We start from the raw sequence: 27,129 nt of genomic DNA on the forward strand, positions 1-27,129 counted from the left end.
GCCTCACATGTTCCCCAGAGATTGCAGGAATACTTCCTCAGTTTGGGGACGTGGATGAAACCTAGTTCATTCTGTCAACTTCTGCTCTTCTAGAGTTCTGTTCGTCTCCTACCTTCATCCCTTAGCACATTCTCAGGAGCACTATGTCTTCTCTCTTCAAGTCCCTGCCGAACCCAATGAATTTTACATAGAGTTTCACCTGAAAGCGAGCCAACATGCCATCTCTCAAAACCAGACCCGGCTATTAATTCTGGAGAGTCTTCCTAATTTGGGATTTAATCTGCACCTGAAGTTTGTGCACAGATAACCCTAACACAACCTAAGGCAGGAAACAGGAAAATCGTTGTAATTCCTTGCAAATACATAGTCATCTCACCAAAGATGATTTCTAAAATTTTTTTTTAATGTTTATTTTTCTAGCTTGGAGTTAGAGCTTGTGCAGGTACTCTTTCCACCTGCATTTCTTTTCTAAGTTATGCAGGGGTCTTCTTTCTGGTCAGAGAGATCAGCAGATGGAGGCAGCCTCTGGCCCCTCTGAATCCCTCTAGTTTGCTCGAGTTGCCCCGTTGCATCGCCTGTCCCGGTGTGTGGCGTGGGTGTCCCCTACCCCGGCGCCCAACAAGTCTCCTTTCTCCAGCCTGCGCGCTGCTGCGCTGGAGGCCGAATGGAGCGCAGCACGGCGCGGGGAGCCCAGGGCCCGAGGCTGGGCTCTGTCTAGGATTGCATTGTGCCCAGCCTCCTTCCCCTCTCTGTGGGTAGGGATGGTTGAGTCCAGCCACCACGGCAGCGGCTCCTTGTGCCGCTAGCAGCCTGTCTTCTGCGCTCTCCGCCTTTCCTCTCTAGACTGGATCTCCTCCCCCCGCGCCCCCTCCCTCCCGCGGCTCCCACTCGCTGGCTCTCTCTCCAGCTGCCTCCGCTCCAGGTCTCTCCCGGCTGCGCGCGCTCCTCTCCCCGCCTCGCCCCCTCCCGCAGCCTCGCCGCCTTGGTGCCTTCCTGCCCGGCTCGGCCGGCGCTCGTCCCTGGCCCCAGACCCGCCAGCCTGGTGTCGGTGCTCGGAGTAGCTAAGCCCTGCAGTGGCTCGGACCCGATGCTATGAGAGGGAAGCGAGCCGGGCGCTCAGACCTGCAGGAGGCGTCGGATGCGCGGCCGGTCTGGGGACAGGGATCTCTCTCCTGCTCGCCTTGCCCTCTGGTGATTATTTGGCTCTGTTCATAGCCCTGCCGTTCCTCGGAGGAGACGGGCACATCTGAGAAGAGCCATCGGTGTCGTGTGCGTGTGGAATATCTGCAGACATGACTGCGTGGAGGAAATTCAAGTCGCTGTTCCTGCTTCTGGTGCTGCTGGTTCTGTGCGCGGGGCTCCTCACTGCAGCTAAGGGTAAGAAGGCTTGCTTGCTGCCGGGGGAGATGGGCGAACCCTCCGAGGCCCCGTTTGCGAACGCAAGTGTCTGTTTTGAGGAGGGAAGGGTGCCGAGTCGCTGGCATCTGCCGGGTGGCTCTCCATCGCGGACGTTTGGGGAATGCAATGTCCGGGAGCCGAGCTTCCATCGCGTTCTTCCCAACCCTCCTCTCCCCCGCCCCACCCCCGCCTCTGCTTCCCCCTCACTTGGGCTGAAACGAAATGTCTCTCTTTTCTCGGTGGTGTGGGTTGTTAGAGAGAGGGGAGAGAATCCCGAGTTGGGCTGAAACTGCGCTGTGGCGGGGCGGCGTTGCCTCCTTCAAGATGTGGGTACAACGGGTCAGGGTGGCTGGGGGTGGTTCCCAGGACTTTCTCCCCGGACCCAGAGCAGCCGGGCAAGTGGCCCTGGCCAAGCCGGCCTCGCAAGTTGGGTTCTCTAGGGGTTTGGGTTACCAACAGGCAAACCTGCCCGCCAGCTGGGCTCCCTGCACCCTGGCGCCCGTTCCGCGGTTCCTCCTTCCCCCTCCAGCGTCGTCAGGGAGAGAGGAGTAGCTACCTCGGTGAGCTCGCCCCCGCCTTCCTCTCCCTGGACTTCGTTCCGTGCAACTTGGAAGGAGCTGGCGAGGTGCGTGAGGAAAGCGGGGAGCCCTGGCTGGGATTCCAGCTCAGATATATTCGCTGTGGTCTCCGGGTTCTTCCCCTCGTTCCCCTCCCTGGTCAGGAGAAGGAGGCTCCCTGGGTAGCTCCTGGGGCTCGGAGCTCTGTGAACTTGGTTTTCTCCTTGAGATGAGTTAGGGAATGTTTTCCCCTAACTAGCCTACAGGCTGCAACCTCGGGGCTGGCAGGAGCTCCTGCACTTGTCTATTCTCTGGCAAAGAAAACAAGCTCCCTCTTGATTCCGAGAGAGAGTGTAGAGAGAGGGGATATTGATTGATTTTCACATCGGAAAGTGCCTGCCCCCATTTCCTCCTTTTAGCCTTCTTGGATGCTCTATCAGTCAACACCCATCGTCCCACTCCTGGGAATATATCTACAGAGATTTTTTTCTTTTCCTTTTTAAAGGATAAAGTACAAATCTTGTGGGGTTTCTTTTTTAATGGCCATTTGCTCTTTCCCACATAAAAATCCCCTTTCCTCTCTAGATTCTTCCATCTTCTTTTTCACCCATTTTCTGTTCCTTCAGTGTTCCAGATTCAAGGGTGATTGACAAGGCGAAGGAGGACTGTCTCTGGTTCCATTAGGAAACTCCAGATGGGCCTGGCCTGGAGAGAGGTGGAGAGAATGGCAGATTAGGCTTTCCCTCCCGGTGGCTTTCTCCACCTGGCGACCAGGGCCGGTTGAGAGCTGACCGCTAGGCACCAGCCCCTCCACAAACACACTCACCCTCGCAAAGGGTGTCTGTGGGAATGCGCCCCAAGATCCCAGCGAGCGCAGACGGTTGGTGTTCCTTGCCCAAGCTCCTGGTCGCTCGGGAATGAGGAGCCTCCCGCAGACACCGACTCTCTGCCTACCCGCCAGGCTCGGTCCAGACGCCCCGCCTCGGGCTCAGCTGTGGAGCCGCGGCAAAGGCACAGCCAGCAGAGCAGGGGCGGGCGGGCAGCGGCCTCCGGTCGCACTGGTCTGGCCGGGATCCGAGAGGCGGAGCAGGAAAAGTGGAGGGCAAAGAGGACTCTCTCTGGGAGGTGTGCGCGGATGTGTGTTTCATGGGTCTGGGCAAGGGCTGGGGGAGAGGACCCGGCCTTGCCCAGCCAAGCTCAGGTGTGGAGAGGAAACAGCTACTACGCAACTCCACAAAACTTCCTGGCCTTTCCCCCTGCACTCAAAGCCCAGCTGGGCCCGGCCTCCTCCTTCCCCTGGCAGGCAGCTCAGTCTCTGAACGCACCATCGGTTCCCCACGGTTCCGCGCGCTCCGAGCGCCCTTCCCCCGCAATTAGCAGGGGTTGCTGCGTGGAGACGGCACTGGCCATGCCTGGGCTGCTTAATAATCCGCACACGTGTGTGCCGGGCGGATTTCGCCCCCACGCGGGTGGGCCTAGGAGCTAGGCTCAGGTGGGGGCGGGGAGGGAGGGTGTAGATGGGCTGGTGGTGTGCAGGGGTTGCCCGGGACAATCCCGGGGCCGACAGGGAAAGGGGCGCAAAATCCTGGGCGCCCCCCAAGCCTGGAAATCGCCATCTGCGCCCTGGGCGTTCCGGATCCGAGATGGAGAAGCCAAGTAGTGAAGTCCAGGGTCCCAGATCCTTAGCCTACCCGGTGCGATAGTAGGATATGTGTATGTGTGCCTGTATGTGTGTATTTGCGGGTGGAGGGGACGGGTTGGCTGCACTCCTTATGCTATTGACTAGCCCAGGCTGCGGAGGGTGCGCGCGGCTCCTTTATCACCCCAGCGGGGCCCGCAGGAACAGGGGCGATTCTTCCCTGCGCCCCGCAGGGTCAAGTGCGAGCGCAAGGGACCAGATGGGAGTCGGCTGCAGGCAGGAAGCTGGTGACGCCAGCGCTGGAGTCGCCGTTTGTGTGCTCTGGCCGCTGTGGTGGGGTCGGGTCGCATTCCCCTTGCCCAGTAAAGCCCTGGTGGCCAAGGTCGGGCCTCTTCCTGGGGACGTGGGCATTCAGCCTCCGTGGCTCAGCCTCTCCAGGGGCGCCCCGGGGCGCCTGCGCGCAGTAGGGCTTTCCCGAGAGGAGCCCCGGGGAAGGCGCCTGCCACTGCCCTGGGAGCTGCGCCTTGTGAGCCCAGGTGGCGGCTCCCGCTGAGCCGAAGGCGGCGGAGAGTTTTTGATGCGTGGGGCGTAATTCGTGACCTGTTTGCGGAGTCGTGAAAGGCTGGAGGCAGCCGCAGTTGTGGTCACTAGAACCCGGTACCGTCGGTATCCGATCATCAGTTTCAGTTGACTGTGCTTTACGCTTCAATACAGCGTTGGGGGAACCCGGATTTCGCTTTTGATGTTTTCTTTTTGGATATTAATGGTTTTGTAAAGGTTGAGTCCCAGGTGTGCCTACCGCCTTAAAAGCAGCATATTTGCAGGGGCCGAGGGAGAGGGAAGAAAGCTTTACGTATTTTCATCTAGTAAATAGGTGGAGTAATTCATTTCGTGGGCTCTCAGATCTGCGCCCGTTTTCCGTGGTGAATCTACCGTCTGTTTGAGCAAACTTTGCTTCTTAATTGTTTTTTGCGTATATGCAGCAAGGACAATGAACTTGTTTGCAGGTTTTACTCAGAAAGCGTCCTAAAAAGCAGCACATGTAATAGTAGCCCTGTGGTCTCACCAGAAAAAGCCAGAGAAAGGTGGAGTGTTTATCAAAATTCGCACTTCTAACATTGACTAACCCACTCAGCAAAGAGGTTTAAGCATGCATTGCCAAATGTCCACAGAAACCACGTAACTCACACGGGAAGAGAGAGAGAGAGAGAAAGAGAGAGAAGCCTTCCCAAACCTGCATGCTTCTGTATGAATTACCTTTTAGCAATTCATATCACGAAGGATGCTGAGACCTTTCATTTGCTGGCCAGGTTCCTTTATAGCCAGGCCACTCCACATATACTCTCTCCTGGAAAAGCCAGGGACTCCTGGGAATAAGCAGCTTTCACAGAAAACCCCTAATCCATCAATTACTAAAAAGGTGGACCATTTAACAGGAAGTTAATATTTCTGCATTCATGACTTGCTTAGCAAATCGCGTATACTTTTTATTGCGTTGGCAAGGGGATTAATTACTTTTTCAATTCAGAACTGTTCAGTCGAGCGCTATAAATTCAGCTAGTGCTTCTGCAACACCTATATAGTTCTTAGTATAGGATTTTAAGTCCTTCAAAGGGTAAGCAAAGGGGAGAGTTTCTTCCTGAGTGGCAGGTTTTGTAAACTTGACTAGTAGGAGAATGACATCTCATTCAACAAGTGCAGAGAAGCAAATAGCAGGAAGTAAAGTAATAGTAGAATTCTCCCAGGTCTCAAGCATCCCCAGTAACACAGGCCTCAGAGGAAGGGGAATCGAGACTTTTATATTGGCTCTCAGCTGGCCAATCATGCTTGCTAAGGAGACTGACACAACTACAGTGCTTAAAAGTTCCTGCAGGCAAACAGCTCCTCCTGGGGGCAATGCTCCCTTAGTCTTCAGTTTATTGTCTCAAACAAACACCAGCAGAGCTTTGAAAATGTCAAGAAAATGGTTCAGCTTCCTTTAAGAAATAGATAAACAAAGGCTCAGTGGCCGGTTCGTGCTTATTGCAGCCAATCCAGCAAATCCAGTGTAGACATGTCTAAGCTGTCAAAATGCAAATGGCATATTAAATACTCTGTGCTCTACTGAATTCTAAATATGCCTCTGGTAGATTTTCTGCTGAGCTCATAGTGAAAATAAGCCACTACAACTTGCATACATACAATTTAAACAGACTTTCCCTTTGGCCTTTTATATTTCTTCTGGTTAGTTTCCTTTCCCTCTTAAATTAAGAAGAACTTGAATGGGTACTCCTTGCACTGAATAGATGACAAAGCTATGTCATCTTTTATTTTAATATTATTTGTTTAGCTAATAAATCGGAGGTAATCTGAGTCAGGTGTAGCTATTATACAGCCTACAGTATTTGTACCTTTGAGTTGCATGGGCTTATTTAAAAGCCTGTTGGCTTTTTGCCAGTAGAGTAGGACCTTGGATTGCTGGTCTAGCAGTGGTAACTGATAAAATCAAACCAATTCCACTCTGTGGTCTGGCCACGGTAACAACAGAGGTGGCTACTATTTGAAACAGTGGAACTGGCTTGGATGTGCCACCTGGAGCAAAGAAACAGATACTTTGCTACTTTGGCTGGATTGAAACTAATTAGTCCTGAAGGAAATCAACCCTTTGACCTTGCCTTGAATTGTACAGCCACTAGACACAGCTCACTGGATGTCCCTTTCAGAACAAATCATCGGTATGAAAATCAACTAATTCTATTTAGTTGTTTGCCTAAGTGCAAGGAAATAAGTTTCTTCCAAATTGACTTTAAGATGACCTTAAATGACCTTTGACTAATTGTTGTCTATGTTTAGAGTGAAACTTAGTCCCTAGTACTGAAATTGAGAAGTAACAGAATTAAAATTCCCATTATGTAAAAAAGAAGAACATTATTTCATTGAACTGGTTAAAATTGATTGAAGGAGCTTTGTCGAAATAAAGCACAACTTGTAGTTTTTTTTCTCCAGCAGAGCAATGTTTTGGGATGCAGAGTATGAAACATGAAATACTTTTTTCCTGTTTGAGTTAAGTTGCAGTTTCTTTAAACCATTTCTATCAACCCCTAATTTCTGGGAGAAGAAAACGCCATCGGTGCTTTAGGGAAGTTACACCATCTTTATCCTCCAACATCTTTGTTCTAGCTGGATGAGAGATTTCATCATTTCTCACTTAACAAAACATTCTACTGAGGAATAACATGTCCTCAAATTAAGTTGATTTAGAGTCGGTGTTACTTTGACCCACAGTGGCAACATTTATCTCTAGCTAAGTTCTTTGGTGAATGAAAAAACATGCAGGCATGGATGCTTGTTAAAAATAACTACTATATCTTTTATGTCTCTCATACATTTTGAAGTTCATTGTTTGAGATCTTCCTGCCTTATCTTGTACTAGTTGTAGCTTGGGGAAAACTATAAAAAGAAAAGGGATATTTCAGTATTCTCGTTCTGTCCAACATAAGTTTAGAATAAAAGGGATACTTCCAATTTAATGCTAATAATCTTAATGTGAGTCTGCCCCCATTGTTTGTAAAGTAGTAAGTCATGAATAATGCTTTGTGATTTAAAAATTATCCTTGTTCCCAATATGAGATCAGGGGAGACGACAAGCATGAAGAAATCAAGTTGTTGGTGCCATTTCCCAATTTTTTCACTTATGAGTCACTTTTAGACCATTATTGCAACCTGACATTTGAATTATATAAAATATTGGCCCCATTCTAAGTAACTTTCATTTATTTATTTTTTGGTTTTCTGTGCTTTGGAGACACTCCAGCTCAATATACTTCAAGAAAAACTAGTGTGACATGTAGATATTACCAATGTAAATTCACCTTTCTCTGAGTTCTCCCGGTAACTAAGTCACTTCAGTCCCAATGGAATCAAAGCAGCTTTTGAGGACGTTGAGGATTTCCCCAATGTATTGTGGCAACACTCTGTGTTTTTGTACTAAACACGTCAGCTTTATGGTGTAGAAGTTGGCATTATGACCATGATGTAGACTTTTTGACTACCCTTTTGCAAACTTTGTGTGTATAAGAATCACCCGAGGGGCCCTCCCCATGGCGCAGCGGTTAACTGTGCACGTTCCACTTCCGCAGCTGGGGTTCCCGGGTTCGGATCCCGGGTGGGGACATGGCACTGCTTGGCAAGCCATGCTGTGGCAGGCGTCCCACATATAAAGTAGAGGAAGATGGGCACTGAGGTTAGCTCAGGGCCAGTCTTCCTCAGCAAAAAGACGATTGGCAGCAGATGTTAGCTCAGAGCTAATATTCCTCAAAAAAAAAAAAAGAGAATCAATTGAGTTCTTGTTTACATGCAAATTCTAACGCCTCTCCCCCAAGTGATTCTGAGTAACTGGGTTTTGGGTGATGTCAGAAATCTGCATTTATGTATGTATATATATTATCTATCAATTTATCTATCTACCTACCTATCTATCTATCCTACTTCCCTTTTAATAAAAAGCATCAAAATCTAATAACATATTCACTGAGCCTTCATAGGCTAATTAGCCCACACTTGATTTCATGATGAATATACTATATTATGAAATTGTGCAATTATCTCAGAAGATTTCTTCTTTATCACTAGTGCCTCCATTATCAATGTTCATCGTTCTATCCTGTTTTATCTTTCTAAAAAAATAGTTCTACAGCAAAGTGGAAATTCAAGCTCCATGTCCGTACTGTTTATATTATGGGAAGACTTCAAGGGATAATTACACTCGTTCATATAAAAATACTGTGCGAATGACTTATTTTATTTTTTTCTTTTAAGGTTTAGTATACTCTGATATGATTAGTGTTATGTAAGAAAGAGCTAAATGTTAGATTAGAATTAGAATTATTTTGGGAGTGATCTCTAATGAATTAAAGGCCTTTGAAATTAATTGTGAATTCTAAGCAGTCTTTTTCCAGATGCCTGGTGAATTTCAATGCCTTTCTTCAGAGAAACTTATTTATTTCTCCTCTTATTTTTAATAGAAAATATCTTCATTGGTCTTTTACAAGTGAGTAATTTTCTACATGAAGTTGACATGCATGTAAAATATATGCTGGACTTTCACCATTCATGATGGTTCTTAAAACCTTACCTGATGACTCTGAGTGAATTTTTGCTTCCTTTTCTATCAGTAAATTGATAATCAACACTACAAATCTTTGATTATTATGCAAATGGGTAATCTTCAGGGTTATAGAAAGTTAAACAGAGATCCTTCTTATGAAAATGGGTTCTCCTGAACTTAATGATACTCGCTTTTCTTTCAAAGAATGGACCATAAGAGTGTGTTCAAAGGCCATCAACAATTTTTGTCTCTGTGTTTCAAACTATTCCTTTTTTTTTTACTGTTAAGGAAGTGGTGTACTTTGATGTATAATACAGCTGTGGATAGATAGGACTTGCAGGCTATGATTGGCACTTCATACAGAGGAGAAGAGGGACCCTGGCAGCATAAGAACGGTCATATTTTTACAAGAAATTAACTGAATTGAGCAGATACTTCCCTTTATGCACTAGAAATGTGAATTTCTTCAGCATCAATCTTGCATTTCTTGTTCTTTTTGTTTTTTCTTTATAAAAGATAATTATTGTGAATAATCTAAGATAGATTCAGCTGTTGAGATTTTCCTTTGTAGTGTTGGCTCTACACATGAGGTTACAGGTTACCTACTCGAAATGCATGCTCCATTTTATGTGGAAATGATATGAAGTTTTCAAAATATAAATTCTTTTTTTTTAATTTGTAAATAGTGTCAAGAGAAAGTCAAGTGAAAAATATCATCCTATTACTGTTAAGTGGAGTTACTTATATTTATTGATAGGTTTAAGTATTTAGGTGGAACTACTATCATCTGAGGAAAATATACATGTTTTTAATCTGTTATCATCCTTAACACTGACAACCTGGGAGCCAAAGCAGAGATTTGGGAAGTCTAGACTCTTAACGAGGATTTTAGTAATCATTTTGCTCTCTTGAAGAATTATGGTGTACACCAGCAAGAATCACTCAGTTCAATGTCACTGGAATTCACGAGCCTTTACTATTTACCTACACATTATAGTAAAGAAGAAGTTGAGTTCGTGATTACATTTATGGAATTTTCATTCTTCAAAAAAACCCACAAAAACTAAAATCACTTGACTTAATTAGTATTTATTCAAATATTAGAGTGTGCTTGAGATATTGGAGAGGAGTTCCTGTAAGAGGTGGAATCTTGATAGAGCCTCAAAGAATGGAGGAGAAAGGGAACAGGAACAAAATCAAGGAGAATAAGGGTGAGGATATTACGATCTGGCCTGAGCACAGCTGAAAGCACCCCTCCTTTCTTGTTTTTTAGCCTCGTGAGGGCCAGGTTAACTGTCAGGCATGTAGATAAACCTATAAATATTGATGCTTATTGAAAGCCTCCTCAGAATTTTTTCTATAGCTCCTTAAAGCTAAAAGTTCAAATGTGAAGGAATATAAACTAGCCCCTGGGACTATTTTCTGAAATAGGCAAATGTGCAGCATATTTTAGTCCTTCCTTGCTTCTTTCCTCCTACAAACAATGGGTGAAACCCTTGTTTAGTTTGGGAATCTGTTTCTTGGAAACAAGAATTTTTGGCGTTTTTAAACTCTTTTTTCCAAATTCCACGAATATTGCTATTAGCGTTGTTTTTGTTGTAATGACCTCTAAAATATAATGCTAATAGAACATTGGGTGGGTAACAAAAGCACTTTTTGGTTTACTGATTTCCTGGCAGTGTGTAGTGGCATCTTAAGTATATACTTCTACAGAAGACAGCGTGCTTCCCCTGAACTGACTTTCAAAGCACTTTATAATCTGGCTTCCACTTCTTCCAGCTCTTTGTCCTTCCTGTTAGTGACTTCCACTTCAACTGAACCAGTTTAATGCACATCCTAAATGCACCTTTGATTCCATCTATCCCAAGCCTACCCACTTGGAATTCACTTCTAGTTACCTCTCCCGTTAATTGATTACCCAATCTTGCCTTCATCTAAATTTCTTTGTCACTTACTATGTTTCACAATCATTGGTTATAACATAGGAAATCATGAGTTTGGGATCTTTTAAAAAAAAGTTGTTTCTTTGCTGGTTTTGTTTGTTTATTTACATCATTCTTACTGAATAGATCTTAAAGTCCTGGAAGATTGAAAGACGCTCTTGCAACTATCAAACTGTCATAGAGATTCTTTGTACATTCACTGTTTCTTCAAAGAATAAACACATGTTCTCGTATACTTGATTCTGTCCATTTTTTTATTGAATCAAATTAATGTGTTGAAAATATTTTGTGAAAAGACTCATAGAAGAGAGATGACCTGTGGAAGGTGACAGTAGTGATTTCTCCAAGTCGCTGTGTATGATTGATTTATTCACATACCTAGGCTAGAACTTGTCAAAATAATTAGCTTTGAAACCCTGTATCCAAGTTATTATTTTGCCATCCTTATTTGACTTGTTTGTGTGTGTGTTTTTCCCATAATTGTTTCTCTTTGTGTACAGAGGAAGGTATCTGGGATTTTGCATTTTTTTCTTCTAATGATAATAATTTAATGATATTAGAGCTTGTTCAGCTGATACGTCAACCTACAATTGTCATTTTGATCTTCATGACTATTTTGTCTCTCAGCCTTTTAATGTAAAAGAATTACATAAGAGGATTATGGAACAAAGAAGAACTAATCAGTCTCTTTCTTTTACCACTGCAATTACAAAATTACCTTTCCAGTGTTCTTCACTGACAACAAGAGAAATAGAGGGGATGTGTTGTCAGGATATTTGAAAGATGAGGAGTCATCTGACCTGAAAGTCCCAGAACGATAGTCAACCTGAACTTTGGGGTATGATTTATATCTCCTAGGAAATGTGTTCTTCTTTCAGTTCTAAGACGGGTAGACAATAAAAGGCCTTTTAAAGAGAGTTGGTATAAAAATAATATAAAGTGTTATATGACAAGGTGAAGCGACAATCATTTCTTTTTGGAAGTGGGTTCTCTTACTTTGATATTTAAGAACAGAACCTGTAAGAAGGGAAAAAAGTACGTAAGTTAGAGATCTGGTGTCATTTCTTGCAGTCTTAAAATCAGAATAAGATATTTTTTATTTTTTGCCTTTTAATGACTACTCATTCTTTGTCCCAACTTGGGGAGGAAGAGAGACAGAAAGCAGAAGATATTTATAGCAAGATCATATTATGTGGTCCTCTTTTCCCACATTTATCCTTTATGCAGGACCAGACCCCCCTAGGAACAGTTAAGAGCTAGAAAACAGAGTTATGAAGATAGAGGGGAAGTGTTCCCTCCCGGTACTGTTCATGTTAGCTTGTCTATTGCTGTGTAACATTATTACCGCAAATCCAGACACTTAAACCAGCACACCTTCAGCATCTCAGAATTTCTGTGGGTCAGGGGTCTGTGTATGGCTCTGCTGGGTCACACAAATCTGCTCATGGTCTCGCCGGCTGCAATCAAGGTGTTGACTGGGACTTCAGGCTCCTCTAAAGCTCCTCTGGAGAAGGACTCACTCCTGTGATGACTCAGGTGGCTGGCAGAATTCCACTTCTTGTGGTTGTGGGACTGAGAGCTTCAGTTTATTGCTGGCCATTAGCCAGAGCTCACCCTCACTTCCTAGAGGCCGTCCACAGTTCCTTGCCATGTGGGACTTCCCATTTGGGCTCCAAGCCAGGGAAGGAGAGACGCCAGCAAGTCAGGCGTTACAAGCTATATGTAGTCACATAATCGTGGACACAAAATCACATGTAGCCTGTCACTTTTACCCTATTCTCTTGGTTAGAAACAAGACCCAGGTCCTGCTGACCTCTTGGGGGAGGGGAATTCCACAGGGGCATAAACATCAGGAGGTAGAGATCATGGGGCCACCTTAGGAGTCTGCCCACCACACTGTCCTAGAAATACGTTAATTTAAAAAGAGTATTGTCCAGTTAAGAAGAAAAGGGTCTAGGACCTGACTAAAAATGGGCAACAACTATAAGTAGGTATTTAAAAGAGAACAAACATAAATAATAAATGTGGGAAAAGATCTCTAAACTTATTATTGATCAAAAGAATGAGAATTGAACTATATTATTTTTTTCCCTAATGTATTTGTGGAACTACAATTGACATGTCACATGTTAGCGAGTGCATAGGGAGATCATATCCGTACACTATTGTTGTCTATCTAGAAAAATTTAAGGGGGAGATAATTGGCCATACCAATCAAAATTCTAAATTATCAGATATTTTAACCCAGAAATGTAATATATCCTGCAGCAATATATGCTTGTTTAACCCTCTTTCTAATAATGAAAAACTAGAGCTCACCCAGCCATCATCCTAAAATAGCTCAGTAAGTTGTTGTGTGACACACTATATTGCCTATATGAAAGTGTTCCAATGGTAAAAGGTTGAGTTAAAAATTCAAAATAGTATGTATATTTTGTTCTCATTTTCGTGTAGGGAAAAGGCAAGCTACTTCTATGCACATGTAGAAATATCTGAAAAGATGCACACATTAGAGCATTGATGTTCAAATGTTTGATTTTTGAATAACTGTGTCAAGCTTCTCTAAATAAAATAATAATTCTTAAATTAAAAAGGATTACTTGAAAAAAAAAAAGGACAGGTAGCCCTTATCAGATCATATTTATGGGCAGAGACAGATTATAAGATTTTTGAATTTGAAGTGATCTTCAAGTTTATAAATCAAAAACTCCTTAGTATTACTCGTGTTCAGAGAAGTCAAGTGTCTTGCACAAATTCATAGAGAGCGTTAAGGCAGAGCTCAGTCTAAGTGAACACTCTTCTCATGGGAGCCCAGATGCCTCTTGGTGACCTAACACTCCATCTTCCCACACACCAGACCAAACTGGCTGTGTGTCTCCCTCCCAGTGCTTTTCCGTCCCCCTCTGATGTGAGTACAGGAGGAGCACGGAGTGGTTCTCCTGATGTAATACTCTGAAAAGACAGCATGACAAGGAAAGTTCTGGGCTTAAATTTAAAACCTAAGATTATCCTGCTGCTGGAGAAGTACGATATTCAACTTTTACTCTTCTGAGATGGTCCAGAACCACTGGGGATGCTGCAAGACCCTCAGGAGCCTAGAAACATGTTAAAGGATTTTGCTGCTTTGTTAAATACCTAACTACAGTGATTTCTTTTAGGTCATTGAAAAACACAGTGCAGCGATCAATGCCTTTGTGTTAACTAGTTAATATATTTTCTATCAATATAATTTGGATGATGCATGTGTCGCTGCAGAATATTTACTTCTGAAGAACTCAACATGTTAAATTCCACCACAATGAAATATTTTATTTGCTGGCACTTCTCAAATTACTATAATTAGAGAATTCCATGTTTAAATTTCTTAATGATTGAAATAAGTTGAATTATGAAATAACTTTGCAGAAGTGAAAACCAGTTTATTTTTTATGTTGGCATTTAACATCATATGATATGGCAATTTGTCTTAGTTTTCATGTGCTTAGGGGTTCCATTTTGGAGAGAATAGTTGCACAGAAATGCTGTGTTTTATGTTTGACAGCATCCTCTGTGAAGCTAAACGTAAGGGTTCAGTTCCTGCAGCTGCCCCTCATAGTGTGTGTCTTGAAAAATATGATATGAAACTCTCTGACACAGAGTTTACTCATCTTTGCAAAGGGGATGTTAACTGGACTCAGTATTACAAGGATTAGATGAATAAGCACATGTAAAAATCTTAGAACAGCGCCTGGCATTACTAATCTTAGATAAATAGATAAATGTTAAATGTTAGATAATTGTTAGCAACGATTTTATTATAGCAACTGAAAAACTAGACTCTCAATTCTAGAAATGGTCACAGAAGTACTATTGGAAAAAGCACTATTTTTCTGGAGAGAAATTATTTGTAAGTGGAGATTAATAATTATATTTGGATATACTGAGTGTCTTATATTTATAAGAATAATCCTGACACTAGTTCCTAGAATTGTTTAGGATGTACAAAATGCTTTTAAATTCCTTAATTCGTTTCCAGATTAAAAATTAAAGATTTCTCAGTTAAGTCAAGTGATAATAGCATCAAAATTATGATTTGACCTTGTGCATCACATTCAGCTTGAATAAAATTAAATTCTCAGTATAATCCCTTAGAGCAGATTTGTTTTAAAGTCCGTTATTATCAGGAAGCCTTGGACATTTGGAGTGACCATGAGAGGAGCAATCAAAGAAAATAGTAGAAAACTTTACAAAGCAGAATTGCTCTGAAATTAAATTTGTCTACACATCCTGGGGTATTGGTTGTGAGTATTCTAGACAACCATGTGGTGCTTCTGTGTCTTGAGAATTCATATATTTTTCTAGTTGCTTAGTTTTGCCCAAGAAAAGTATCTGAAGCTATTTTTAAAAGGACGGTTGAAACGGTGTTACTTACTGATTGAACCTTGTGAAAAACATAGTAAAACTGAGTCTATGCTAGGCGAAATAGTAAATGTATTACTTTTCTGAAAGTGAAAAACAATCAGTGGAATTGGAGACTCAGGGGTGAGTAAAATCTTTCAAATAGTTAAGGCCTTATTCATTGACTTAAATTTTTTATTTCCCCCCACTACATGAGGCAATCACTGCTAAATTGATATAATCTGGCTCTTTCCTTCTGGTTTAGGCTTCCTGGTTTAGTGTCTCAAGACTCAAGTGTGATTGATTGACCACTGACTTGAACAAGCTGCCCATACCCCATGTGCCTGCTCTAAGTGTGAATACCTGTGTTGTGATGTTAAAAGGTAGGGTCCCCATGTGTGAAATCCCAAGTTATAGTGACAAAAATAAATCCCAAGTTGTGACATTAGAATAAGGTGTTCTTTCCAGGGTCACATGATGCAGACATTCAAAATAGGCTCCCTACAACTCAAGTGTCCGTTAACCAAATACAAACTCTTCAAAGCCAGGTATGCCCAGTTTGACCATCGATGTGAATGTGTCTCTCTCCCACCTGATGAGGCCAAGCACATGCCAACAATGAAGACCTATAACATAGCAACTCTGTAGGTCCTGCAGAGAAGAAGGACTTAATGAGGGCCTGGGTATTGCAGACTCAATGAATATGTGAGTGAATGAGTTGATTAAGTATTTAATGGATTGTTCCCCTCCTTGGACCTTGCTCAGCCCATTCCTAGCAGGCCAACCCTCTATTTACTCAATTAGGATCCTGCTTCAGGCCCCATTACTTTCACTCTCAGTACAATGTTGTGCAGTGAATGCCACCTTGGCAGCAATCTAATTTGTGGTTCTGTAACTTGGTTTCCAAATGGGATCTCCTTCAGAGATGCTCACTCAACATTTCTTCACCAAGTGACCTGAGACCTAGGGTCTGCACGTCCTGTAAGGCAGTAACTTTGAAAGGATGTGCATTCAGGAGGGTGATTTCAATGAGATCACCATAAATGTCCTCTTGAGTGAGGAGCTGTCTGAGTGATCTCCTCAGGAGCTCTGGGAACTTAAGTTTTTATGCCACTTTTAGAGCCAGAAACCAGGAGACATTCTTCCCCAATGCGTAGCAGACCATGAACATGCACACACCACTCACACAAAATAGTTTCTTCTTGCTTAAAATCATTTGGCCTGTGCCATGGAAAGATCTGCTAAATGAGTTTATGATTAGTGGTGCTGTGTTTTTATTAAAGGAGAAACTGGCATAAACCTTCCTGCCTTGTTTCAGAAAGTGGAATTTTAAGTTTTAATCTTATCCTTGCAGAAGAGTTCATACTCTGCTTGGTTGTTCTTGAAGGAGCCATGCAATTAATTAAATATATATATTTTTTAAAAAGGATAGAGATAGAAAATAGATAAGTAAAAGTACAAAACTCATGATTAACATTATATAAAAAATTGTAAGGACAAATGATTGATGAGAGCATGATCCATCTAGAGAAAAACACCAATATGACTGTTGGTAGTAAAAGTTGTATAAAAATGATCACTTCACCATCACTTCCCAGGGTCAGTTCAAGTACACATGGGAGACGTCTGACAAATTGCAGTATTAAGGGAAAAAGACAACAACAGATGCCCTCATTCCACCACTTCAGACAACACTTGATGCTCTAGTGGATTTTCTTTGTTTACAGCTGACTAGCAATGTATCTCGGCATAGCTTTAAGTATAGTTGCGCTAAAGTGGCACTTACTTAAATGAATATTTGATAAAGAAAGAGACCAGTGGAAGGAATAGATATGTACTATACCTACCATATCAAATTGATTCCAAAGATGAAACATTTGCAACAAGTCCATGTGAGACGTGAAGGTGGGGTTTATAAAAACAGCTGAGAATGCTGAAACAAAATGCCACCTCACCTTACTTAGGATGGAGGAAGGTAGTTGATGATTTTCAACACAAGATGCGTTTGATTTTAGGCTGTCTTTAAATTATTGGGTTCTTTTGGACCAGGTAAAAAAATCAGTCCTTAGAGTTTTGTACATTTTAAACTTTATGCAAGCAAAGAGCTAAGAACAAAACAATATGTAATGTTAGAGGAGCATTAGAAATCGTTGTATGTATTTTTATTAAAATTATATTTAAGGACAAACTTCTTTTTGCATTTTGTTAACATGCCTTCACTAATTTAGTGTGGTATATAAATAGAGGAAATAAATCTTTTAAGACATATTAAAAGAAAGTAAGACAAGGGGAGCTGCCATTTTTCAGGCACTTGCCCCATATATTTTCAGATAGATTCTTAGACAAGAAGTCATGATTTGCGATAACTCCATAGAAATTACAAACGAATTATTGACCCTTATATTTAGGAAGTTATTACCCGCAACTGGACAAAATCTCCATTCCAAACCGGAAAGGCATACAGCTCCTTTTTCAAGCAGATTTGCTCACAGTAAATAAGAGGAGGTCAGTCTGAGCAGCACAGGAAGCAAGGAGAATCCTTCCTGATTGGCTCCTCTTGGACCACTCGGCTCCACGAACAGTATCTGCTGGTTCTTTTTTTCTTTCCTAGTATTGTAAATAGCATATACACAATTTATGACTGTCACAGGATTGTCCTAGTCTTCACTCCCACACATTTGGCTGCAATCTATTTACACAGTACATCAGGCGAAGCCGTGACCAGCTCATGGTGAATAAATGTCCCTTGGCCTACTTTTCCAATTACTATTCCATCTCTTTGGAGTCACACCTGCTTTCTTCAGAGGCCATAACTGTACCAGGAGCCTAGAGAATGGGGTTTCTAGTTCAGCTCTGTTACGTTCTAGTTGGAGACCTCCCTGGGCTTCAGTTTCTTCATCCAGAAAAGAAATGGTTTGGTCCTTTCCTTTTCAGTTCTGACATGCTTTGATTTCTGTACTGAGTGTCACAGCAATCAGTTAATCAATATGTACTTGCACTTAGAGGGCTATAGCAGAGTAGCCTAAATTCAATAAGGCCACTTGCAGCCAGCAGGTAGAAGTAATCCATGTGTGTGTATGTGTTTAAGTTTTCTTTTTTCTTTCTTGTTTCTAATGCATTGAACTCAGTAATCCGCAGTCTCTCTCCTCAAATGACATGCAGCAGATAGTTCCTTTAATTAGTGTAAGTTGAAATTCGTTATTCTTTGAGCCTATTTCTCCTTATATTCTTACAACCCCTTTGAAAAATAGAAGTCACCTTGGTTTATAAAAAGCATCAGGGCCTCCGTTCCATCTTAAGTCACTGCGACCACTAGGTCACACTGATTATGTTTATTATGTGGATCTTGCCCTTCTGGGAAGATAAGTGTTTATTGCAGCTTTGGGGTAGAAGCTTCCTTTCCCAGATTTATCACTGAACGTGAATGCCGTCTGGTAGGGCTGAAGGAGAAAGCTTCCATTTTCTCAAAGAGTTTGCCCTTTATAAATTTTGGAGTTGAATATACTGTCTAATAACTTTCTTTCTCTTTTTTCAACCCCAGTATCAACAGTAACAATAATTTATTATTATGTGGAAGTTTATATGGTTGCAAAGTACTTATAATGCTTAATAGCATGCAGCATCTGTGGGAGACAGCTCAATACTGTATTTGATCATCTCACGTTTTCCTGACAAGGAGTTTGAGGCTCAGAAAGCCACCTGCTCCTCGCCCCATGTTTTCGGTTGCACAGTGAAGACCAGGAACATTATTCTCCAATTTCTGTCTGAATCGTAGGTCTCTGAGTGTAGGCATTATTTCTTCTTATCTTCCAATGGCACAATACCATTACCATGTAAAGAATGAAAAAAAAATCTATGTTGATGTTTATTTTTTATAAAACTATACTGTAAAATTCTGACTAGGGTCTTCTCCTGTGTACATATCTAGTGAACTTGCTGTCCAGTGATTTTTCTTGAAATCATTTTCCTGTGGTGATCATTCCCCTTTAGCACCTAATGATGTATACACTGTGTATGTAGAATCTTCTAAAGTTCTGTTAAACACTTTAACTATAGCTAGATTCCAAATATGCAGCTTGGAAATAATCAAGGGAATCCTTTTAATTCTGCAGCTAGCCATTAACTGGCATGCTCAGCACTGTGAGACTGTGCTCTGTGAAATAAAACTGTGACCAGACAGGATCACCTAAAACTGCTCCTTGCCTTGGACTGCTTCACTTTAAATCATTTTCCTTCTTAAAAATTATTTTCCTTTTTACTTCTGGAAACAGACAGAATTTCGAGACAAAAGGTTTTCAGCTAGGTTGGTTGTGTTGGATATCTTATGTTGATATGAAAAGAATGAAGAATTCCTCAGATTGCCATATTCAATTCAGAAGCTCAGCCATTACATGGAAGCCTAAGGTTTTCTTTTAAGTCTCTGGGTGAATAAAAAATAAATAAATACAATACAGCCCACCTGTGACCATGACTTAAGGCTTGAAGGGCTCTGGTCATGGGGCAGGTAAAGAAGTGATATTCTTAGATAGAACGCACTTAAAGGCATTTGGAAGATCTGTGAAGATACAAAATTCGAGAAGACTTTCTCAGTCTTAAGTTTGATCACGGAGACTTTTTTATTCCTCATTACATGGGCAGAAATAAACTCCATAGCGTTCAGTAGAAGTCAACAACATTTCTATGGTTTTTAAAATTGATTTTCAATGTAAACATGTATTATTTAAGTGCTAGAAAGAGTTCTAGAACCCAAACTGAAAAAAGTAATGCTTCAATACAGGCAAATTATATTTTCAGTACAAGTAAGTTTCACATATATTGTTGGAATTAATTCAAATATTTCTTCACTTACCTTTATTGAGCATCACCTATAAGTTGAGTCCCATGCTGATTGCAGTGGATCCAAAGTAGATGAGATAAGGTCCCTGACCTCAAGGATTTACATTCCAAAAGGGTGATTTTCTCAATAGTGTAATCAGAATAATTGAAAAAGCACTAAAAAAGTTATAAAGTGTGCTGCAAGATATTAGATCTTCAAAGGAATAATATGTATTTCTTGATATGCTCTTACATGTAATAAATACAAGATAGCATGTGTTTTCATTGTCCAAGCATTCTGGATAGTTTAGATTATGTACTGCTTTGCCTTCTTTGTGACATCTTTCAAAAGATGTAAGATATGGAATGATAGGATCAAATCACACAGAAAATCCTAGTGATTTTTAATTTTTAAAAATGACAGCTACACTGTTTGGGTTAACGACACAATATTTACAAGACTACCCTCCAAAAGTAGATGTTAGTATCTTCATTCATTGGACAAACATTCATGAAAGTTCATTTTGTTCCAGACATTGAGAAGAAAAATTCAGGAGATAGAGTATTTAACAAGACAATACATAGCTCCTGACTTCATAATGCTTGTAATTTAGACAGCTAGAAAATGTGTTTGTAATTATGCAATCTCAGGAGCAAAATTCCCCACCTAATGCAGAATTTCTTTATTCACGGTCCTTGAGGAAAGTCACGATTTCTCTTTGAATATCGTTTAGTTCCCTATTCCAGGATTTTATGATTCCCTTAGGCATACAAAAATCTGTATCTCTATATAGTAAATCCAAGTCTCCATTCCTATAATTTCCATATGTGTGGTCTTATTTCTGCCTGTTAGAGCAGCCTATAATGATAATACTCCTTTCATCAGATAGACCTGAAAATATTGGGAAACAGATTTTCTCTCTCTTAACCTCCTTTCCTCAGCTTTTTTTCTCACAATTTTTTTCCCCAAGTCCCTTAAGAGTTTCTTCAATTATTGGCTGCAGCTTTTGAGATAAATGTTGATCACTAATAACTATTTATTAAATCTAAAATGCATGATATCTGTTCCCAATGAATTGCTTTAGTGGAAAATATGTTATAATCAAATCCTAGCTTGTCCAAGCTAACAGGTTTAAAGGCTATTTCTCGCCTAACAGAAATCAATCGCACAAGTCAAATGCCTTTGGATTCTATGTTTCTATTTATAATAGTAGGAATTATATTAATTTTAGAGGAAATATAATGTAGAAAATTTGATATTTCTATGAAGAATGTGATTAAAAAATCATGTTTTTTTCAAAAATATTTTTCAGCCGTATATGTGCAAGGAAATTGAATAATACTATACATCTAATAATACTATACATCTAATAATGTTATTCATTTTTGCAATTAGAAATTACAGTCTTTGAATGTATGATAAACATAGCCTACTGCTAAATACGTTTCTGACTTAAAACTCAAGAAATGATGTCAGATAAAAATAAATCTTCCTTTCCCTCTTTAGTTTCGTAATAATTATGAGAAATACCACCTGTGTGCCAACTTTCATTCTGAAAGACTAGGGTTATGCAAATTTGAATTATTTTTGTGTTAGTTGAGTGCCTTCTAAATGCGCCCTCATGAAGTGGCTTCCATTTTACCATAAGGTTGCTGAAACTGATTCGGAAGATCAGAGTTAATTCATGATTCAAGAATGAACGTAAAGGAAATCCACATTGAAATTATTTTTAAGAAGTTTCTGTAAAAATTATTTTTAATCACTTTATCAACTTTTATTTTAGGTGCTTGATATGAAATCTCATTTTTCAAAGATGCCATTTTTAAGTCATCATATTTTTCGTTTTTAAGCTCAAAAACTATAGATGGTAAGAAGTAGGAGAGACCTTAGGTTTCAGTTTGTTCAGTCTTAATTTGTTGTATAACAGAAAGAAGATCCAGAGAAAAATCACAGACATAGTCATGACTAAGCTCAGATCTAAGTCAGTCCTCACCCCAGCACAACTGGATGCTTCCGTACAAGGAACCATAGGTAAAGTTCTTACATTCTTTTCTGAACGTATAGGTGTCACAAATGAGCACAGAATTGTAAAGTAAATCTAACGTCTGTTACCTAATAGTGCATGTTGTTACTTCCTCTGTCAGTGAAATATGGAAATAACTTTCTAAAATGTGTGATAATTTTATTTTGGTGATTGGAACTATATCTTGTTTTTTGAGATTCTGTAGTTGGAAAATAAAGACTCCTCCTTGCTTTTATAAAAACCAGAGCAGAGACATTGGCTTTGTCACAGAATCAGCCTTGAGAGTTAAAACCAGCATTGTCAGGATATCTGTTCATGTTTAATTAAATCTTTTTCATGATGTATTTAAATGGTATAGTCACATAAGCTTTCTATTATTTCATATGCTATGAAGTAATACGAAACCAGAGTTATTTCTGGTAACAAAATCAAAATTATTAATGTTTATTGTTCACCTTGTGTGTTGCCCAAAGTTATCAAGATAAACCTTATAGTTTTTAAAAGATATTTTTATTACATGAGAAGAGGAATATAGTGGAAGTGAAAGACAACTTGCTACATTTTGTTCATATAGAACATCTTTTAAGAATTATGTTTGCAAAGTGGATGAAGATAAAAGTCATGATAATATTGGCAATAAGAACTGATGTCCCTTTTCACGTCTTTTTGTTCTGGCGCTCTAGCGCTCATTCCCTTGCAAGGTTTGCGTCTACCCAGTTTACAGACCAGGGCACTGAGACTCAGGAAGAGTCACAATTTACCCAGTTCCCAGAGAACATTAATGCATTAAGCATTATGTTTTTTGTACAAGTTATTGGTGTAGAGGTGACTAGGAGATCAATATACCCAAAGCCCCATGATAAAAGGGTGTAAGAGGATGTGTACAAAGTGATCTTGGAAATCAGAAAAGGAACTAGCAGGTCAGTGAGTTGAGCAAAACTACATACATGGTGGTATTCAGGGTGAATTCTGAAGAATGAATGATGGTTTTCTAAAAGAAGCAATATCCTTTTTTAAAAAAAAAAAAAAATGCACCCGAGGCATGAAAGTTCATGGAGTGAGGGAGAGAATGGCGAGATGTTTGGGCTGTGCATGGAAGCAAGTGATGGTTGAGATCCCAGAGATGGATGGAGGCTTGTGTGCATCACTAGTTAGCGTGGAATTGATCTTACAGGATGGGGAACGGGAGAAAGGATGAGTTACCAGATCTTTTTGTGCAAGGGGGAGACATGATCCCCTTTGTTGTATAAACAAGGAAATAAATACCTGCTGTACTTGGGATCGGTTAGTATTTGAAAACAGAGATATCTATGCCTTTCAGAGTGTACCTGTTTGTTGAGAGAATGTTTGAAGCCAGCACTGAGAGAGGTAAGAGAAGTTGATTTGATTAAGGAGGGGAAGCATGGGTTTAGGCAAGGGAGATCATACCTCCACTAGCCTTCTAAAACCTCTCAAGCTATTTCTGGCATGATAGATAACAGAAATTCTGGTGCTGTCGTTCACTAACACACACTTTTGACAAGATACCGCATCAGAGATTAATGGGCAATGTAAATATTTGTGCAGGCAACAAAGAATACTGTGTTGAAATGGACTTATGGGAAAAATGAGTGTTAATCATTTATCCTCATTATGAAGAATTGGATCAATTTGGACCACATTCATATTAATCATCTTATAGAAGTTCACATGAAAATTAATTCTTGAGTTAGGCATTTCTTTATATCACATTTTGTGCAATACAAAATTTCGTGCTTATATAATCTTATTTCAGAAATATGATGTTTGTATTTTTTCTGCTTTATAAATATCACTTCTCCTTTTTCATATTTGAATAGAAATTCATCATGAAACAAATTATATTTCTCAGCTAACCTAGGAACTCTAATTTGCCTGGCTTGGTTTATTTGTCACATTCAATTACACAAAACTGTGCCATTTTGAAGCTCTGGCCATGTTATATCTCTGGATCATCTTTATGTAAGAAAAAATGCATTGTTTTCAATTATTTTGGAAAGTTAAGAATGTTCTGCTTTCACATCTGCAGTACAGTACTATAGGCATATGCATGTCTTGTGAGGTGTCATACTGTTATTTCAATAGTTAAATCTTCCGTTTTATGCTTTCAATCTGGCCACCTTCTTATCTGATTCTAACACTTCTTCAGCTTTGTGAATCCTGTCACTACAAGAGAAGTCTCATCATTGATGTACTAATGCTACTTTAATGAAATGTACACAGCCTTGTTAACATTTAAGTAAAAGAAGTATCCAAGATTCATGCTCGTTGAAACTGGAGAATGAAATCAGTTAAGGTCTGAACATAGATCTGAAGTACAGATATTGTTATAAGTTAAGTTCTGTCAAAATTAGAAATATTTAATAGGAATTTTCAAATTGCTCTGGGGAAAAAGCCTTGTCTTAAGAGTTAGATATGAGGATGGAATAATAATTTCGTAAGAGAGTGTATACAAAGAACTGAGTGTATTCCCTGGCATGATTTAAGCATACAATTAGGCATAAAATAATAAAATTTTAGTAGAACATATTTATCAATGTGTATTATAACCAAAATGGCTTTGTCATAATGGAGATGATTGTTTTGTTTTCAGGATAGTTGAATGATCTTATGAATAATTGTTCAGTGGAGGAAAATTTAAAGATAACAGAAGAATTGATGTACTCAGTCCAAGTATATTTTAGCCTTGATTCTTTTCTTACTACTGTGCTGTTTTTTGCTAACAAATGAGAAGTAACAGCTCTTAGTGTTTAAAATTATTCTCTGAATACAAGTAGTCTCTTTCTTTATTGATTCCTGAAAATTTTTTGAAGACAAGTTTATCTGTTCAATCATTTCAAATCAATGACTAATTGAACTAGCCATTACCCTCTGGAGAAAATGGTGTTGCTGGGTCAGCTTCTCTCCATGCAATAACATCAGAAGTACAAAATGATATAAAGTAAAATAGCAATTTGTAAAAGGCAAAATTTCTCAAAGGAATTTGCAATGTTAGATTGCCAATGCTTAAGTCACTGGAGTTGGTATTTTTAACTGAGCATGTGAAAAAGGGAAAGATGCTCTTATATAATCAACTTCAGTAATTTGAAGGGTATGTTGACAGCATACCATAAATTCCTTGGGTTTTTACAGTTTAAGTATATCTGAGTTATTTTTAATCAAGCACATGTTAAATCAAATTCTATAGTTCCTTTTAGGTTTTTTTCCAAATAAAAATTATTAGAAGGATAATTTGTGGGGATCTCATAAATTTTTGCTAAGAACGTATTTGCTTTTCCACAGTTCTTATATTTCTACAGAATGAATCTAAGACTAGATCTCTCAATCAGAAATATACTTAACGTTTCCATGTGGCACCCACTTATCAACTATTCTAGGATTGGCACCGAGAGTTGGAGTTTCAAGTATTTACAGTCCCTGTGGGGGCCTTGGGATATGTCCCATTGGGGTTTGGAAATGAGACCTTAATAGTGAAACTTGGTCCACATACCTGGAGATAGTTTGGAACTCTTCAGTTCTAATTTTGGTAAAAGTCATTGTTGTTCAGTTAAAGATTTGAATTATCATAAAGTGTCTGCCAGTCTGATTTGCATTCGAGACATAATGATCATGCTGAGTTATGTTCTCAAGTGCTTAGGGGACATTCTCAAATTACATGTGGTTCCCGCTTCAAATTCTCTTTATGTCAGTAAACATATAGATGCTCTCTGTTTCAATGTGTTTATCTTCTAGTAAATGGGAGAATGCATGTATTTTGTTCTAAATGTCCATGAAAGCCCATAAAAATAGATTTAAATGCAGGCATATTTTCCCCTCCTAAATAAACATTAGTATTTCACTATAAAAATTAAAAAATGCATTCACTTCTATTATATTATTTGAGCATCCAAATTAATTCCCTGAGAGAACTCAAAGTGTGTGTTTTCTTTCCATTTATACAAGCACAGGAAGTGAAATTCAGTAAACTCTGGAGGTAGACCCAATTATCTCGTTTATAATGGAAAAAAATTAAAAAGTGAGTCTCAAGAAATTAAATGGCTTGGGAAGCCCACATGTATGGTAAAGCAGAGAGTTTGCCATTCTTCTGACTCTAAATACTCTGCTTTTTCCCTCAAATAAGTTGTCTACATAAGTACCAAAATAAAACAGTTGAGTGAATATCCAACATAATTAGATAGGTGGGACATCTTTGAATTGTTTTGAATACATAGATTTGACTTTGATCAAAGCAATGTGTATAAAACATTTGTAACTATGCCTGACACACAGTAGGCACTGGGTCAATGTTAGCTAGTTATTATGAATGGTAGCATCATTTAACTTGAAATATTTTTGAAAACCTTATTTTGGAGATTCTTTATGTGTTTTTTAAAGTCAGATTCATAACACATAATTTTCTGTATGTTATATAAGAATATTCTTTTGTACCCTAGAGGAGGAATATATATTCATATTGTTATCTACTTGTGTTCAATAGATTTTTTGAGGCCATTGAAGTATATTTGCTTCCTTTATTGAAGCAAAACAAAATGCATATTACAGAAGACAGTTTTTGAGGTGAAGAAATAACCCAAAGCAAAAGGAGTCCTTAGATAACAAATGGCATAGTGTGAAGAAGGACTAAGATTAATTTGTCAAGCGCTAACATACTGAAAATTCCTGGTCCTCACTCCGTAACAGTAAAATACGTTTGGGCCGATCAAGTCAGACAACACTGGTATTAAACTAAAGTCAGTGGTGGCTGAATAGCTGGTGTAAGGGTGTGATAAAGAACAATTTCAGTCACTAAACAAATTTTTGTCTGATCAAAAGACAAAGAAGTTTTCATTTTTTTTACATTGCCTTAGAGGCCACGATGGAATTTCTAGAACTCAGAGAATGGAGTATCTTTGAGAAGATTTTACGGAGTGTCAGAAAGATGTCTTTCTGGAAAATCCTACACACCTTAGAACAATTAATTCATACTTGTCCTTGTGCTGTGCCACTTACTACCTATTGATTGATTTTGCTTTGAATTTACTTTTCCTTTTTCCTGAATCTGCATCTTGACCCCTAAATCTTTGGAAAGAATGAGAAGACAGAGAGAAGACTTTGCCAATTGAGAAAATGAAGAGCAAAATAGCACACCCAGAAAACAAGAAATGGGATGTCAGATCTACCTGCCTATCAGGATCATAATCCATTCATGTTCTTCGTACATGCCACCTCGGATTTGGTAATCTGTAAATTACAGAGCATTCAGCGTGAACTCACTCATTCTTTTAATTCCAGA

At 39.8% G+C, this 27,129-nt stretch overlaps 1 protein-coding gene across 2 annotated transcripts in view; it reads left to right on the forward strand.

Annotated features, from left to right (window-relative positions):
- The first annotated feature begins 776 nt into the window (after nt 1-776).
- Nucleotides 777-27,129, forward strand: part of CSMD1 (CUB and Sushi multiple domains 1) — a 1,835,848-nt gene continuing 1,809,495 nt past the window's right edge. The window contains exons 1-2 of one of the 2 annotated variants that reach the window (XM_044760557.2): nt 777-922; nt 1,216-1,377. In XM_044760557.2, coding sequence (XP_044616492.1) covers nt 1,293-1,377 — 85 coding nt within the window. In that variant the 5' untranslated portion in view covers nt 777-922; nt 1,216-1,292. The other variant, XM_070499942.1, reaches the window with a different exon arrangement.

The sequence above is a fragment of the Equus asinus genome, chromosome 27, assembly GCF_041296235.1.
Source record: "Equus asinus isolate D_3611 breed Donkey chromosome 27, EquAss-T2T_v2, whole genome shotgun sequence".
NCBI lineage: Eukaryota > Metazoa > Chordata > Mammalia > Perissodactyla > Equidae > Equus > Equus asinus.